Source organism: Antechinus flavipes, chromosome 3, assembly GCF_016432865.1.
Source record: "Antechinus flavipes isolate AdamAnt ecotype Samford, QLD, Australia chromosome 3, AdamAnt_v2, whole genome shotgun sequence".
In the NCBI taxonomy this organism is placed as follows: Eukaryota; Metazoa; Chordata; class Mammalia; order Dasyuromorphia; family Dasyuridae; genus Antechinus; species Antechinus flavipes.
The window spans coordinates 594,755,091-594,772,297 of NC_067400.1; the positions used below are offsets into that span (position 1 = coordinate 594,755,091).

The following is a 17,207-nucleotide window of genomic DNA, read 5'->3' on the forward strand; positions in this document are numbered from 1 at the left end:
GGATTTTTGTTGATTTAAAAAAATTTTTTTCTAAAGAAAAAAAATGCTCATTATTGATTTTTATATCTGTAATTTGCAATTTTGATATGGACATTATATATGCTTTTTTTTTCAAATTACTGATACAAATATTAAATAGCACAAAGCCAATCACAGAATTCTAATCCGTTCTCATTTTCAGAGAGTTTATTGCATGGACAAGGTTTTATAGTTGTCAAACTGTTTTTGTTTTCTTTGTTTTATGAGGCATTTGGGGTGAAGTTGACTGCCCAAGGTCACACAACTAGTAAGTAAATGTCAAGTGTGTAAGCTTGGGTTTGTAGTCGGGTCCTCCTGACTCCAGGGTTCCTCTATCCTCTCCACCACCTAGTTGTCCCTCGTTCCAAGCTATTAATTTTCTTTCCAATTTTTTTTCCAAAGCTCTAATTTCCCTTCCTACTTTTCCCATTGGCATTCTCATTTCATTTACAAAAACATTTTGTTTTGCTCCTGATGTATCTCTTCTAGGAATTCTAGTTGGATTTCTTCCCAGGCTATATTTTTCCTTGAGTCGTTCTTTGTTTGTGGATCTTTTAGAGTAATTCTCTTTTTCTGTATTTGTTTTAAGAATCCTAATACTGTTCTAGCTTTTTACGATGAGACTCTTTCTTTTTTCCTAATTTTTCATACTTCTGACTTATTTCCTGACTTTGGACTTTGTTAGGTGTAGGTTTTTTACACTTCTAAAGGGAATGCTTGGACTGAGGATGAGTCTTTAAACTGCTTTTTTTAGGATATTGTAAGATGTTGATTCCAGGATTTTAGAAATAGCTCAGGTTGGGGACCCAGACTTTTCAGGGCTTTCAGAGTGGTCTATTTTATAGGCCACAGTCTGATTATTGCCCTTCTGGTCTGTGTTCTACCAGTTCCTGCTCTGGGTCTGCATCCGAGCAACATACTTTTAGGCTTTCCCCTGGCTGGAGTTTGAGTAGACTGCTTTTGGATTCAGCCTTCTGGGAAACTCTACTGATTCAGCTGAACAGAACTACAGCCTCCCTGGAGTTGCAGACTGTGTAGAATCCTCAAACTGAGATCCTACTTTGCTCCCAGGTTCAAAGCCACACAATTGCTGCTTGCTTCTGAGCTGGTTCCTAACTCTGCATACAGCCAAGGTCTATGACTGCTCCATTCCCTGAAATGCCAACCCTAAGTGCTGGTTCTTTCCTCAGTTCTCCTTGGATCTGCGACCTGGTAGTGAGTGACAGAGCTCTTCATTAGCACTTACTCTTCCCTCCTGCACAAGGTCAGGCCACTCTAGGGGAGAAGAGGGTCCTAGAATCTCTTGCTCTGCTGCACAGCCTCCATCCTCTTTTAAGTACCTAATGCTAGAAGGCTTCTTGGCAGCAGTTCCTGGCTGCTCCAGTCTAACCTCAGTGTCCAGAGATTTCTGTTTCCCTATTTGAGTGTACGCTGGGAAAATGACTTCTCGGATTTCACAGTCAGGATTTGCTCCGGTACATTTTCAGTCTATTTGGGGAGGAATTGAGAAGTTGGAAACTCACCTCAGCTTCTTTCTCTTTTAACATCATGACTCTGCCTAAGTGAACAACTTTTTAAAGTTCCTGCTCCATATCAGGCACTGAGCTAGATGTAATACAGGTTCAATGTTGAATGAATTCAGGGAAGCAATATTGGTCCGTGCCCAAAGAGTTTACATTCTAATGAGGAAAACTAAGCACCAAATGTATATGAGGAAAATACTTGTGTAAACATGTAAACTTATATAATACATGTAAGGAACTAAATACAAAGTAGCTTAGGAGGGAGGGCATTTGAAGTTGAGGAATCAGGAAGGGTTTCCCAAAGAAGCTGATGCTAAACGTGGAGAAAGAGAGAGATTCCTCAAGGCTGCTGAGGAGGCTAGGGGAGCCAGTGCAAAGAGACCAACATGGGAGATGGAATATTACATGTGAGGAGTAGAAAGAAGGACAGTTTGGCTGCATTGTGGAGAGCCAGAGGGAAAGTAATGTCCATAGAGAGTCTGGGAATTTAAAAAAGGTAGTGTAGAGGCAATGGAAGCCACTGAAATTGGTTTAATAAGGGAGTCTTTTGGTTAGATGTACACTTAAGGAAAACTACTTGGGCAGCAATGACTAGATTGGATTGGAAGCAAGGAAACCAAGTAGGAGGCTATTGCAGTTATCTAGGCAGAGGTAGGGAGGGCTTGAACTAAAGTGGTATTTGTGTAAGAAATTTTTATTTTTGTTTTTGTTTTAATTATAACTTTTTATTGACAGAACCCATGCCTGGGTGATTTTTTATGACATTATCCCTTGCACTCACTATTGTTCTAACTTTTCCCCTTCTTCCCTCCAACCCCTCCCCCAGATGGCAAGCAGTCCTATATATGTTAAATATGTCATAGTATATCCTAGATAAAATATATGTGTGCAGAACCAAACAGTTCTCTTGTTGCATAGGAAGAATTGGATTCAGAAGGTAAAAATAACCCGGGAAGAAAAACAAAAATGCAAACAGTTTACATTCATTGTTTCTTTGGGTATAGCTGCTTCTGTCCATCATTGATCAATTGAAACTGAGTTAGATCTTCTCTTTGTCAAAGAAATCCCCTTCCATCAGAATACATCCTCATACAGTATCGTTATTGAAGTACATAATGACCTCCTGATTCTGCTCATTTCACTTAGCATCCAAGCCTATCTGTATTACTCCTGTTGCTCATTTCTTACAGAACAATAATATTTCATAACATCATATACCACAATTTACCCAACCATTCTCCAATTGATGGGCATCCATTCATTTTCCAGTTTCTAGCCACTACAAACAGGGCTGCCACAAACATTTTGGCACATACAGGTCCCTTTCCCTTATTTAGTATCTCTTTGGGGTGTAAGCCCAGTAGTAACACTGCTGGATCAAAGGGTATGCACAGTTTGATAACTTTGGGAGCATAATTCCAGATTGCTCTCCAGAATGGTCAGATTCGTTCACAACTCCACCAACAATATATCAGTATCACAGTTTTCCCACATCCCCTCCAACATTCATTATTATTTTTTCCTGTCATCTTAGCCAATCTGACAGGTGTGTAGTGGTATCTCAGAGTTATCTTAATTTGTATTTCTCTGATCAATAGTGATTTGGAACACTCTTTCATATGAGTGGAAATAGTTTCAATTTCATCATCTGAAAATTGTCTGTTCATATCCTTTGACCATTTATCAATTGGAGAATGGCTTGATTTCTTATAAATTAGTCAATTATCTCTATATTTTGGAAATGAGGCCTTTATCAGAACTTTTAACTGTGAAAATGTTTTCCCAGTTTGTTGCTTCCTTTCTAATCTTATTTACATTAGTTTTGTTTGTACAAAGGCTTTTTAATTTGCTATAATCAAAATTTTCTATTTTGTGATTGGTAATGATCTCTAGTTCATCTTTGGTCATAAATTGCTTCCTCCTCCACAAGTCTGAGAGGTAAACTATCCTATGTTCCTCTAATTTATTTATAATCTCGTTCTTTATGCCTAAAATCATGGACCCATTTTGATCTTATCTTGGTGTACAGTGTTAAGTGTGGGTCCATGCCTAATTTCTGCCATGCTAATTTTAGTTTTACCAGCAGTTTTTGTCAAATAATGAATTCTTATCCCAAAAGTTAGGATCTTTGGGTTTGTCAAACACTAGATTGCTATAGTTGACTATTTTGTCCTGTGAACTTAACTTATTCCACTGATCATCTAATCTGTTTATTAGCCAATACCAAATGGTTTTGGTGACTGCTGCTTTATAATATAATTTTAAATCAGATACAGCTAGGCCACCTTGGGCATTTGATTTTTTTTTTTTTTATTAAGTCCCTTGAGATTCTCGACCTTTTGTTCTTCCATGTGAATTTTGTTGTTATTTTTTCTAGGTCATTAAAATATTTTCTTGGAAGTCTGCACTTGGAAGTATAGCACTAAATAAATAGATTAGTTTAGGGAATATTGTCATCTTTATTATATTCGCTTGGCCTATCCAAGAGCACTTAATGTGTAGGAAGTTTTTTGAGAAACAAATGTGGTCACAAAGAGTCAAAAGCAACCTCACAACAAAAATAGGAGAACCAGGAGAGATTAGTATTATAAAAGGCCAGGAAGAGATGGAGAGCAGTCTCAAATACATCAGCTAGATCAAGAAGGATGAGCATTAAAAAAGACTCTCGGGTCTTTAGAGCAATTGTAGTTGAGTGGTTGAGTCTGAAGCAGTAGGAAATGATGGGAGAATTGGATATAGTGAGCACAGATGTTGTTTTCTGAGTTGGCTGTGATAGTAGTGCTTCAAGTTTGAGAGAATGTTAGTCTGGTAAATTTTTCCAGGTTGGGGCTTGGGCAGATAGGGCTGTGTTTGAAGGCTTTATATTAGTGGGAAAGTAAAGAGAGAAGATAATGGAAGGACACAAAGCTTACACAATGGCTCTGAGAGCATTTTGTGATAATATAGCCATGACTTGAATCTAATAAAATAAAATTTAATGCAAACAAATAAAGAGGAGTATTACATACTGGGGTTCAAAAATCCTCCTTCACAGATTCAAGGTGGAAGAAACATGGTTAGATAATAGTTTTTCTGAGAAACTGGAGGACAGCAAACTCCTTTTGAACCAGCTCTGTCCTTCGCACTAAAACATCTGGGATGATAGGCTCATTTTTGAGGACCATATCTTAGGAAGAATATAGAGAAGTTAGAGACCACAGAGAGGATGGTGGTCAGGATTATTCAGGAGTTAAACTTCCTCCTTGTCACGATTGAGATTTATTTAACAAAATAACTAAAAACACAAACAATGCTAATTTGTAGTTTCTAAGCTTGCACCAATCCCGTTTCATTTGATGTCACTGGTTAGAAGAATTGGGAGATGTTTGTATTGGACAACTGAGGGCTGGTTGGGAGCAAAGATGATATCCATCTTCAAGTATTTGTAGGGATGTCCGTAGTAATAATAATTAACATTTGACACCAGAATACTGCTTTGAAGTTTGCATGATGTTTTACATATAATACTTCATTTGAGCCTTACAACAACTTTTTCAGGTGGGTTGGTACATATTAACATCTGCATTTTGTGAATGAGGAAACTGAGGCTCAGCAAAATCAAGTGGCTTGTCCATCTAAGAAGTGTCTTAAGATTTAAATCCAAGTTTTTCTCACTGCAAGCCCAGCACGCCGTTCCTTCCACCATTTTACCGTATGGAAGAATTAGAGAAAATAGAATGCTAGTAGTTCTATGTTAGCTCCAGCAAAGTGAAATTAGGGAGGGTGGAGTTTAGGCTTGATGTAATGAAGAACTTTCTAGAAGCCATCCAGGGGTGTTCTGCCTAGGGGATGGAGGTGCACTGATTAAACTTGTTGTAGAAGAAAAAATTTTTATGTAGAAGTAGCTAAACTGGCTGGTTGCTCAAGGCCTTTCCAGTTCTGCAGTTCTGTTATTTCTTCAGAATTCCTGGCCATGATTGTTATTTGCCTAGGTTACCCACCAGATTGAGACAAGCTCTTTAAAATGAACCCACAATCTCGTTTCCATTTGGATTTCCAAGATGGAGCTCGGTCACTGGGACAGAATTAGCTCCCAGTGTTTTTCATGGTTTTGGTTTTGCTTTCCAGGTCTTCCATGGTGCTGATATGGACATTGAATGGCTGCAGAAAGACTTTGGGCTGTATGTGGTGAACATGTTTGATACTCACCAAGCAGCTCGCATCCTTAACCTTGGCAGGCACTCACTGGATCACTTACTGAAACTCTATTGCAATGTGGAAACAAACAAGCAGTATCAGTTGGCTGACTGGAGGATACGGTATGTTTCTTGCTGGTGATTCCATTGGCTGAAATTTGGGTAACTCATCTTTGGAGAACTATCTTTTCTACAACCAGTTTGATTTACAAGGTGGATGTCCTCTGCCTGTTCTATAAGAGTTGTCATTAGCATAAAAGCAACAGGGAATTTCGGAAGGATAATGTGCACTTATATGAGCTGGATTTGTTACTGTGAGTAAAAGGAGAGAATGGAAATACGTTTTAGTAACTCTTTAAAGGAAAATTGCAGTCATTAGGTTTACTTGTCTAATTCTCTCATACTTTAAACTCCCGTTTTTCTAGTGTATCATTTATAATATGTTTGATAGAAAAATGAAGTAGTTCTTTTAACTTTTTATTTGGTGTTTAATAATAGTATAATAATGTGACTTGAAGCTCAAGTTCCCATTACTTAGTAGCTGACCAGAGAATGACAGTTCCACCCATCAGTTGTAAGCATAACCAAATGTTGTGTCTCCTTGTTGTTGGTGATTGGGAAGTAACCTAACTAAATAGAATAATAATCAAAACCTCTTAGCAAAATCACAAAAGGTAACAGCTCATTTTTCTCTATGCCTTGATGGCTTATAGAGGATATTAGTCATAGTCCTGGGAGGGAGTTTATATAAATCTTGTCCATCTTTTCAGAGGAGGAAATGGAGTCTCTGAGAAGCCAACTAGTTTCACCCCAGCTGGTGAGGTCCTCCTCCCTGCTCCCAGGCTTCTCTCTGTGGGCATTGGCACCTTCTTCTATCCTATAAGCCCCTGCAGAGAGAGGGTAGGACACAAACAAATCTTCTTTAAAGCCAAGAGAAACCCTGTGTTGCAGTGGGAAGAGCCCTGGCTGGGACAGGCCAGGCTTGAGTTTCACTTCTGGACAAGTCACTTTTCCTTTCTCAGCTTCAGTTTTCTCATCTATAAGATGGAATAAGAATACTTGTAATATTGACACATTTTTGTTTTGGGTGTCAAAATACATCATCAGAGGAGCATTGATGAAGGACAGAAAGGGACTTCTCAGGGCATCTGGTTCTACCCTTTCATTTTCCAGATGATGAAGCTGAATCCCAGAGAAATTCAGAGGTTTCATAGACTCTCAGGAACAAGGGGCCTCGGAAACCCTGTTGTCCAAGAGTCTTCCTTACCAGCACCTTCCACAAATGGTCATCCATCCTGGGCTCGGGAATCGTACGGAGCAGGTGCCTTGGGGTTACCCTAATGATGACCAAGTTTTCAAGCCTCAGGGGGCCTCTCTGCAGTTGTTGCTCATTGCTCCTAATTTGTACTAGAGGACCAAGTAGAACAAGTCTTAATTTTTCATCTGTGAGACAGTCCTTACTCCTTCACTTACTGGAAGATAACTCTCTTGTCCCTTCTAAGTTTCTTCTCCATGCTTAATATCCATAGTTCCTTTGATTGTCAAATGTCAGGAACTCAAAAGCTTTTAACCATTCAGGTGGACTTCTTAAAAACCTTCTCCATTTACTAAAGGCTCCTTAAAACATAATGTATAGAGGTGACATGGCCCTATCCTTTCCCAGAGCCCACAGAACCCTGGTTTAAATTGAGGTCTTTGAGGTCCAAATCCAACATTCCTTTCATGCTCCGTGCTTTCCCTCTTTGTGTTGTGTGGGTATTCTGGGGGAAAAAAACAAGCAGTTTGTACTTCTTCAAGGCCTCAGTCATCATATTATCACTGTGAGACACCCTTTTCATCTAATTGTTAATATGTGGATTGTAGCAGAAATGTGAAGAGTGTAACTTAAGTGTTGATTAAAGTAGTGTGCTTCATGTTTAACATATATTGGTTTACTTGCTGTTTAGGGGAGGGAGATAGAGGGAAAGGAAGGAGAGATTTCAAGCACAAGGTTTTTGCAAGGGTGAATGTTGAAAATTATCTTTGTGTGTATTTTGAAAATAAAAAGCTGTTATTAAAATGTTTTTAAAAAAATTGTGTGCTTCAGGACCTAACTCTAGTATTCATTCAGCAAAGATTTATTACATATATAAACCCTATTCCAGGTGATAGCAGGTGCCATGAGAAGAAATTACTAACATTTCTCTTGTTGCATCTGTAGACCTTTACCAGAGGAAATGTTTAACTACGCCCGCCATGATACTCATTACCTCCTCTACATTTATGATAAGATGCGTTCAGACCTGTGGGAACGAGCAAATGGGCAGCCAGCTCAGCTACAGGTGGTGTGGCAGCGGAGCAAGGACATTTGCCTCAAGGTATGGCTTTGCTTAGTTATTTGTTCCATGGTGGTTTCTTTTCATATCTGTTACTCTTTTACTCTTCCAGGAAGCATGAATTTAGAGTTGGCCTCTTGAAGGCCAAAAATACATTTATTTACTCATATCTTGATGTTTTCTTTTAACCCTTTGTAGAAATTCATCAAACCAATTTTCACTGAAGATTCATACCTTGAGCTGTATAGAAAGCAGAAGAAGCACCTTAATACCCAGCAGCTCACAGCCTTTCAGTTGCTCTATTCTTGGAGAGACAGAACAGCCCGGAGGGAAGATGAAAGTTATGGGTGAGACAGTGGTTCAGCAAGGCCTAGCCAAGCCTGTTAGCAAAAAAAAGATGGGTGAACTGCCCAGATCTATAATTGAATCTTTCTTGCTAAGTTATTGCATTGTTTATTTCATGATGTGAACATTGTATCCTCCCTTCCCCCAGTCTTACTAAACCTGCTGTGCTTTTTGTCGTAGCTATGTCCTGCCCAACCACATGATGCTGAAGATAGCCGAGGAACTCCCCAAGTGAGTCTGTGTGGTGGCTGTGTGGCAATCTCAGGAGTCCATAGTCTTCAAAACCCCATCTTCCAATTGATTGTTGGTCAGAGTTGCTCACCTGCTTAGAGATCATTAATACTAATTGTGTTCCTGTCATGAGTGCTGAAAGTACAAGGGGAGGCTCTGCTCTCAAGGCTCTTAAAATCTAAGGGGAAGAAAAACTATGAATGAGGGTGGAAAAGGAAGTTAGAAAATTTTATAGAGATGGTAGCCCTTGGATTGTTCCTTGAAGGGGAGACTTAGAGACTCTCCTCCACTAACTTGAAGTGAATGTTTCCTTGATCTCACTGAGTTAAGAGAGGCTAACAATCAAATCTTTGGCTTTTCATGAAGTCTTTGGACCTGACCTTGAATCTACTGATCACCCTTCTTGTCTGACTATTTTTAAATGCCAAGCCTTTTTGAAGATTAACTGAGTTGTTGTTTTTCCTCAGGGAACCTCAGGGTATCATTGCTTGCTGCAACCCTGTACCTCCTCTTGTGCGACAGCAAATCAATGAAATGCACCTTCTAATCCAGCAGGCCCGAGAGATGCCTCTGCTCAAGGTAGGATGATGTACTGCTTTACAGACACTGACAGTTACACGCCTACTAGGACCTATTTCCCACTGGGCACCTTGGGATTTACCTGCCTGAGGAGGCACCAGGAACATGATTGGGGTTAGATAGTATGAGGGTCTTGGGCTCTTTCCTTTCATTTAACAAACTTAATTCAGATTTTGTTTCTTCTCTCATTCTGATCATTGAAGGTCCAATAGCTAGTAATGGAGGCATCTAGGATAGGCTGCTTATCTGTTGAAAGGGGTTTTTAACCTTTTTTGTGCCATGTGCCCCTTGGTCTGGACAATCTAGTGAAGCTTATGGATCTCTTCTCAGAATAATATTTGAAAATGCACAAGAAAAATGAAAGAAACCAATTGTATCAAAATGAAGATGTGATTTTTTTTTTTTTTTTTTTGCCCCATTCAAGTACTTGGGCCTGTTAGGAACTGTGTATAGAGTGAGTCTGAGTCAGGAAAACCTGTCAGGCTATTTCTGTGGCTCAGACATGAAAGAAAATGCTTGTACCTGAGGTCCTGCTATGTAGAATTGAAAAGGTAGAATTGAGAAGGTAATTGAAAAGGAAAAATCATCAGGAGTAGGACCAGCCATGGGGAGTGAAACAGAACAAGGAGACAAAGTTCATTCTAAGGTTTGGAGCCTTCGTTGACAGGAGGAATCATAAAATTAGGGAAGCTTAGGTAGAGGGTGGTGAGGAGAAATGTTAGACATTTTGTATTTGGGGTAAACACAGGATACAGGGCTTAAGATTCCAGCAGCACCCTGAAGCTGACCTTCTGCAAAAAAGGATGTTTGAAAGACAAGTAAAATATGTTTGGAAACTATATAGTGAATTATGTGCTTAAAAGGATGCTTAATGCAGTATATGGTTTTCTGTACATGATAGTCACAGTTTCATGCACAGTGCTCATTTTCTGTTTTACTTTGTGTGTTAAAAGTGCTTATTTTACTTAATATTTAAGTTCAGAATTTTTTAAAAACATTTTTCTAAAGTAGTGTTTAAGCAGAGGAAACTAGGGATTCTAAGAGGCCAAGGTGAGGAAGAAGAGATGAGTCACCATGAGTGACTGCAGGTAGGCCAGAGTGGCTGGGCTATTCATGTCTGAAGAAGAAATAATACTTAGTAAGTACAAACAAATAGGAAAGGACTAGGCTGGAAAGAGATTTAAATGCCAAACAAAGGGATTTATCTTTGATTTTTAAGGTAACAGGGAGCCACTAGAGCTAAGCAGGCAGGAATTGTCAGACCTGAACTTTAAGATCACTTTGGCCACTGAGTGGAGAATGAAATGTTTGCCTGGAGGTGAAGATGGATTGAGCTTTGCTGTTCATGCTACTATTTCTTGACTTTCTTTTTTCTGTATTTCTAGTCTGAAGTTGCATCTGGAGTGAAGAAGAGCAAATCCCAGCCTGCTCCTGAGGTACAGTCTGTTTTTCGTGGAATGGGTTTCATGTGACTGGATAAATGCAGATTATCAGAAGTAACTGAGGTGGCACTAACTTTTTCTTCAGAACAAAGCTATAGGAATATTTCAGATTTGTTTATGGTAACTTTTGTCTGGTTTTTTTTTTTTTTAAATACAGAGAATAGAAAATGCTTTATTTGGACCTCATGACTATTCCCGTGCTCCTCCAGATGATTATCTAAATGTTGTAGCGGCAGGTAAACCTTTAGCTTACGTGGGGTGTTTTCTTAGTCTTAATTTTTGCTTACAGTTCAGATTTGGGTCCTTTTAAGAACCTTGGATGAAGCTTTAGGAAAATTTCTGGACATAGAATCTTTGGGGCATGGCTATTCAGACCTAAAAGCTTTCAATTGCTTCCATTTCTATAGGACCTGGGCCACTTCAAAAAAGCCCAACCCTCTTCTCTGACAAAAATGAAAATGAGACCTTATCAGACCCTGGCTGCTTTGTTGCTACTGCAGTTATCACATTATTCAATGTAAGTAACTGCATAGTTTGTTGTAGATCTCACTTCAATTTATATCATCAAATCCGATGTTTGGGCCACTGAGATTTTAAATATCAGACACTGGGAAGGAGGGAGGGAGGAAGGATTGATTTAAGTGCCTACTATGTTTGCCTGTTTCCTCAGTTGCAAAATGGAAATAACAGCACCTTTCTCTCAGGATTGTTCTCCCAGGGTAATTGTGAAAATCAAATGAGATAATATTTGTTAAAAATACTTAGCACAGTGCCTGGAACATGGTGAGGACTATATAAAAGCTTGTTTTCTTTCCTGTACCTCATGGTACAATAATATTCTATTACATTTACAAGCCTTTCTTTTATATTATTGGACTGTTATATTATTGGATGGTTGTTTTCCATCTCTTGCTGTCATAAGTAATAATGGTAACTGTGAGTCCTTAACCCTATGTCATGGACCTATTGGTTGTTGTCCTTTGTTTTCAAAGAGGACTAAAATGATATCCTTATGTTAGAATCAACAATACAGTGTGTCTGACTGTGGCTGATCAGACCAGTACAGTCTTGGAATGCTCTGCCACAGGTTGGACACAAATAGATTATATGAACATTGGGGGTAGCCTCTCTAAATTTTGCATATTTCGTGTTTCCTTTGGCCTAATTCAATTCTGCTTTGCTCATAGAGCACAGCACCTTCTCTAATGAAGGCATGCCATGCTGGGCGTCATGTGAAAGACAGACATGTCTTCCATGTCATACAATTGATTCTAAAGTTCTTAAGAGATAATTTGAGAGTGTCCTTGTATCACCAGTTAGTATAATCCAAGTAGGATCATTAGATTAAAGTATATGAACAATTTAGTCATCTGACATAATTAAAAATTATTCTGGTCCACGTCTTTTTTGACCTGATCTAGCCATATTTATTATATATATGTAAAATCTTTTTATATAATCAGTTTTTTTTTCTTTAATAAGATTCTCTGTGTTGTAGCTGGTTACAAATTCTTTTCCTGGCCACAGTCATGGAAGAAATTTTCTGTTTTCCAATTTTTTAATGGTACATTATATGAAAACCTGAGGAATATTTATATTCAGTAAGATTGCCATTCAGAAGTCTACATAGAGCCATCAAATCTAGTTTTTCCAATGTTCTTTTCAAGTTTATGATTTCTTTCTTTTTTGTTTATTTTGAATTGGTTAGGCTCTTGGAGAGTACTTTATTATCCATAATCAGTGTCTTACTATATAGATCTTTACTCTTTTTTTCTTTTAAGAACCTGGATCTTATGCCACTTGGTGGGTAAATAATGATACCTTCTCATCACAAAATTGCCCTGCTTGTCTTTCTTAATGTTATCTCTGAATTCAATTACCACATCTGAAAACATGATTGCAATTCCTAGTTTTTTGAATGCAGTTGTAAGTATAATTGATTTTATTCCAGAACATTCATTTTGAAATTGTATGAATACTTCATTTTTATAAATAGCACATTATTGGGGACTGATTATCCTCCCAATCATCCAGACTTGCAATATAGGTGTTTTTCTCAATTTCCCTCTCATTACCATCCTTTTCCAGTCTGTGACTAAATCTTATTGGTTTTACCTTTCTGACTTTTTCTGTAACAGTGATAACTATTCTGATGAAGGCTTGCAATTGCATGCTAGTGGGTCTGCCTTCCTCAATCTTTCCCCCCATCCTCTACTCATCTGTCAAATTGATGTTCTAAAGCATACATTTAAAGTCACCCCCACTGCCTCTTGGCCGCTCTTTGAACATGACACACCATCTTCCAACTCCAAGCACTTTCCCTGTCCCCCATGCCTGAAGTGCTCTCCCTCTTCATTTTCTGCCTCCTACTTTCATGGCTTCTTTCAAACACCAGCTAAAACACTACCTTTTTCTAGAAGCTTTTCCTCATCTCCCTTAGCTGATGCTTTCTCTGTGAGTATCTCCAATTTATCCCTTTTTTGTCTTGTTTGTACATAGTTGCTTTTGTGTTGTTTTCTCTAAGAGGCTATTGGCCCCTCAGGAGCAGACTATCTTTTGCCCTTCTTTGCATCCCTAATGCCTATCATTTGGTAGTGATGGTGATTGACTAATCCTCTCTGAAGATTTTTTTGTTGTTGTTGTTGTTGATGAATTCGGGTCATTGTTATTCAGATTTATAATTGTTTGGTTTTCTCTTTATTAGATCTTGTGGCATAACTGTTCAAAAATTAGTATGACAAGATCTGGCAGTGGACTGGCTTGGCAGAGGAATGAGAGTGCAGAGCTGAGGATGACTATAAGGTTGTGAACCTGAGTGACTGGGAGAATGAGAGTACATTAGACAGTAATAAGGAAGTTTGATAGGGCTAAGGTATTAGTGGGGGAAAATATAAGAAGTTCTGTTTTGAATATCTGTTTGAGTTTGACAATACCTATAAGACATCCAGTTTGAGGTGCTGAAAATGAATTTGGAGATAGGAATCTAGTATAACTGAGGGATGGATATTGATCTGGGAGTCATCTCCATAGAGCTGATAATTGAATCCATGGAGGATGATGAGATCATCAGGTATAATAGTATGGAACAAAAAGAGAATTGGGCCCAAGTCAGGGCCTTGGGGAACATCCACAGGCAGTAGGTGTGACACTGAAGAACAATTCTTATTTTAAAAATTATTTCATTGATGCTCTTTTATTTTTGTCATCATTATTATTTCCCAGTGAATTATCTTTCTCCCCTTAGTTCATTCCTTCACATAACCTTCTCATAACAAGTCAAAGCAGATTAAAACAGTAGCCATCTCTGAAATTTCTCACCTGTAGTCCACCACTTTAATGGTAGGGAGACTGCTTTAGCTGTCACCAATTTTTTAGTTTTTGGTTTTTTGTTTTGTTTTTTTTTTAGTTTATTTTTAGTACATATTGTTTTGTAAATTATGTTGGGAGAGAAAAATCAGAGCAAATGGGAAAAACCATGAGAGAATTTAAAAAAACAAAACAAAACAGAAAAAAGAAGTGAGCATAGTATGTGTTGATTGACATTCAGTCTCCTTAGTTCTTTTTAAGGATGCAGATAGCATTTTTTGTCCAAAGTCTATTGAGGTTGTTTTGGATCACTGAACTACTGAGAAGAACCAAACCTTTCTTAATTGACCATGGCACATTCTTGCTGTTATTGTGTAGAATGTTTTCCTGGTTCTGCTTGTTTCACTCAGGTTTAGTTCATGTAAATCTTTCCAGGCCTTTCTATAATCAGCTTGTTTATCATTTTTTATAAAACAATAATGTTCTATTACCTTCATGTACCACAGCTTGTTCAGCCATTCCCCAATTGATGAGCAAAAAACTCCTTTTTCAATTCTTTGCTGCTCATCAGCATTTTTAACACTACCAGAATTCTGAAACTTTTCACTTTTGTTTTTATTGATTACTAACGTGGTCATAATATAGATTGTTCTCCTGGTATATTATCTTCATTTCTAAAAGTAGCCTTCTCTCATTCACTCCCGAGAGAAAGCTAATAAGCACTTCAGGAAAACTAAGCAACATGTCAGCCAGCTAAGTCCAATAGTATGCTGTGTACTGTAGTATTCCTTATCCAGAGGCTTTCACCTCTGCAAAGTAGGGAGTAGATGTACCTGACCTAAACTTGATAATTATAATTACTACACAATATTCAGGTTTATTTGTTGTTGTTGTTTTACTTTCCATTCACATTGTTGTCATTGTGTATATGTTTATTTCCATGTTGTGATTACTTCATCTTGCATCAGTTTTGTAAAATTTTTGCAGATTTCTCTGAAGTCTTCATGTTCATTATTTTTTAAGAGTATTAATATTCCATTGCATTCATGAACACAATTTTTCTCATTTCTTAAATTGTTGGACATCTCTTCTGTTTCCAGTCTTCCACTAGTACAAAAAATTTTGCTTTTATGTTGTTTGGTTTTTATGGAATTTCTGAAGAGCGGCACAGTATAGTGGATAGAGAGCTAGTTTTAGAGCCAGGAAGATCTGAATTCAAGACCAGTCTCCAAGCTATAGTCTGTGTGATCTTGGTAGGCCACATAACTTCAGTGCTTTAAGCAACTCTCAAAGAAAACGATACCACCCTTCATTGGTAAAGGGAGTTCTTTTATACAGGAGTTCCCCATGCCAGTGAAATCACAAGTACAGTTCCTACCTCAGTAATACCTTTCTTTGACATCTTTGGAGTACATGCTGAGGAGGACATCTTTGGATCAAAGATAAAAAGAATAATAGCTAGTATTTATATAGCTATCTTTCCTCAAAAAAAAAAAAAGTATGACTATCCTAATCACTTTCTCAATATAATTCCAAATTAATTTTCAGAATGTTAGATCAAAGCGTAGCTCCACCAGCAGTATATTACTGAGCCAGTTTTTCTATAGTCTTTCAGGCTTTATTTCTATTTTTTGTCATCCTTGTCAATTTGCTGGGTATGTGGCGAAACCTTAAAGTTGCTTTAGTTTGCATTTCTCTATTAGAGATTTGTAGCATCTTTCATACAGTTGTTAATTGTTTGCATCTCTTTTGAGAACTGTTCCTATCCTTAGACTGAGTATCCTTTGGGGACTGGTTCTTGGTTTTGTACATTTGTACAAATGTAGCTTGGATATCACATCCTTAAGATAAATGCCTCTTTTTTTTCCTATTAGCATCTAATTTGATAGCCATATTCTTTAAAATTTCAAAATGTTCTTGCAACTATCTTTCCCCGTTACCTTATTTTTTACCACCACTTTCTGATATCTTTCCAGATAAGAGCCATGTGTTCTTCAGTGAACTGGTTAAAAATGTCTCTGGAATCCCTGTATATGTTCTCACAGATTATCTTGTGAAGATTGTGAACTGCTGCCCCTTAATACAAAAAACAAATACTTGTCCTTGTAGGGAAGGCACCTTACTAACATCCACTAACATCTTCAGATCTAGGTCAGTTTTCCCTTTCTCTCAGGATTCTGAGGTGCTTTGTGTTCATTAAATGGAATTTATATTTGTTATGTTGAGACATTTCTAATGTCACTTTTGCTTTAATTTCCAATTTTCAAATGGAAGATTTTTATTAATTAAAATAGAGAACTCTTTGTGAAAGAATGCTAGTATTCACATGCTGGTATTCAATCACCAAATTTTTTGTCCAAAATGATGACATAACAGAAGGCTCCAGAGATCATTGGGGATTACTTGAACTGTGGTAACTGTGTATTCATCTTTGAATGCCTTTTTTGGCATACAATCCATCATCGTGGCCCAAGAATGCAAGCAGGCTTTGTTCATTGCTTGGGGATCTTTGTCTTTAAAATGTGATTTTCACATGACTTGCTTAGAAGCTTACTCATGTCTCGGGACTGCCTGCCTACCATAGATAGCCACAGTGGATTTCTTGTATTCTCATTCACTGTCACCACAAATATCGTGGCAGGAGATTTTCTTGCAAGTTTTTCTTTACAGTCTTTATGTTTCACTTTTAAGTCTTCTCTGTTCCTAAATTTAATGACAATTGAGCTTATTTTTCATCCTGGTTATCTCAGTAACTGAGGACTGAAAAAAATTTGCTGTGTCTATAAACTTTGCCCAGGAGACCCACAAGAGCCCTGCTGCCTGGCTTGGCATTGCCTCCAAGAACACAAGCCTGCATAAACACATCACACTTTCTCTTTGCAGTGGGCCAGCCCCACTGGGGATTGACATAGAAACTTGGACCTGATCTGGTTTGACCTCAGCTGGTTCATCTCTCCTTAGGCAACTGATTCCCCTTTCTTGCCTTTCTGGGGCTTACCATATTGGTGCTGAACTTAGTGTGGATACCCAATTGACTTTAGTCCTATTTCAGCTCAGAACTCCTGAATTTAACAATCCAATAGCATAGAGTAGAGGTGTGCAGCACCAGGCTTGACCCAGATCATCACTTTTAAAAAAAAAAAAACATTTTTATTTAACATTTTAAATTCCAGATTCTATCCCTCCCTCTTCTCTCCCCTTTCTAAAACAGTAAGCATTCAGATATAGGTTATACATGTACAATTGAGTAAAACATTCTATTTTAGTCATTTT

The 17,207-nt window shown here is 38.0% G+C and overlaps 1 protein-coding gene across 1 annotated transcript in view; it reads left to right on the top strand.

Annotated features, from left to right (window-relative positions):
• The window catches only part of EXOSC10 (exosome component 10), a 44,793-nt gene that overhangs the window by 18,454 nt on the left and 9,132 nt on the right, over positions 1-17,207 (top strand). The window contains exons 10-17 of the mRNA XM_051988565.1: positions 5,649-5,839; positions 7,917-8,073; positions 8,230-8,378; positions 8,557-8,607; positions 9,075-9,186; positions 10,572-10,622; positions 10,786-10,864; positions 11,036-11,145. Coding sequence (XP_051844525.1) covers positions 5,649-5,839; positions 7,917-8,073; positions 8,230-8,378; positions 8,557-8,607; positions 9,075-9,186; positions 10,572-10,622; positions 10,786-10,864; positions 11,036-11,145 — 900 coding nt within the window. The remainder of the gene's footprint in view (positions 1-5,648; positions 5,840-7,916; positions 8,074-8,229; positions 8,379-8,556; positions 8,608-9,074; positions 9,187-10,571; positions 10,623-10,785; positions 10,865-11,035; positions 11,146-17,207) is intronic.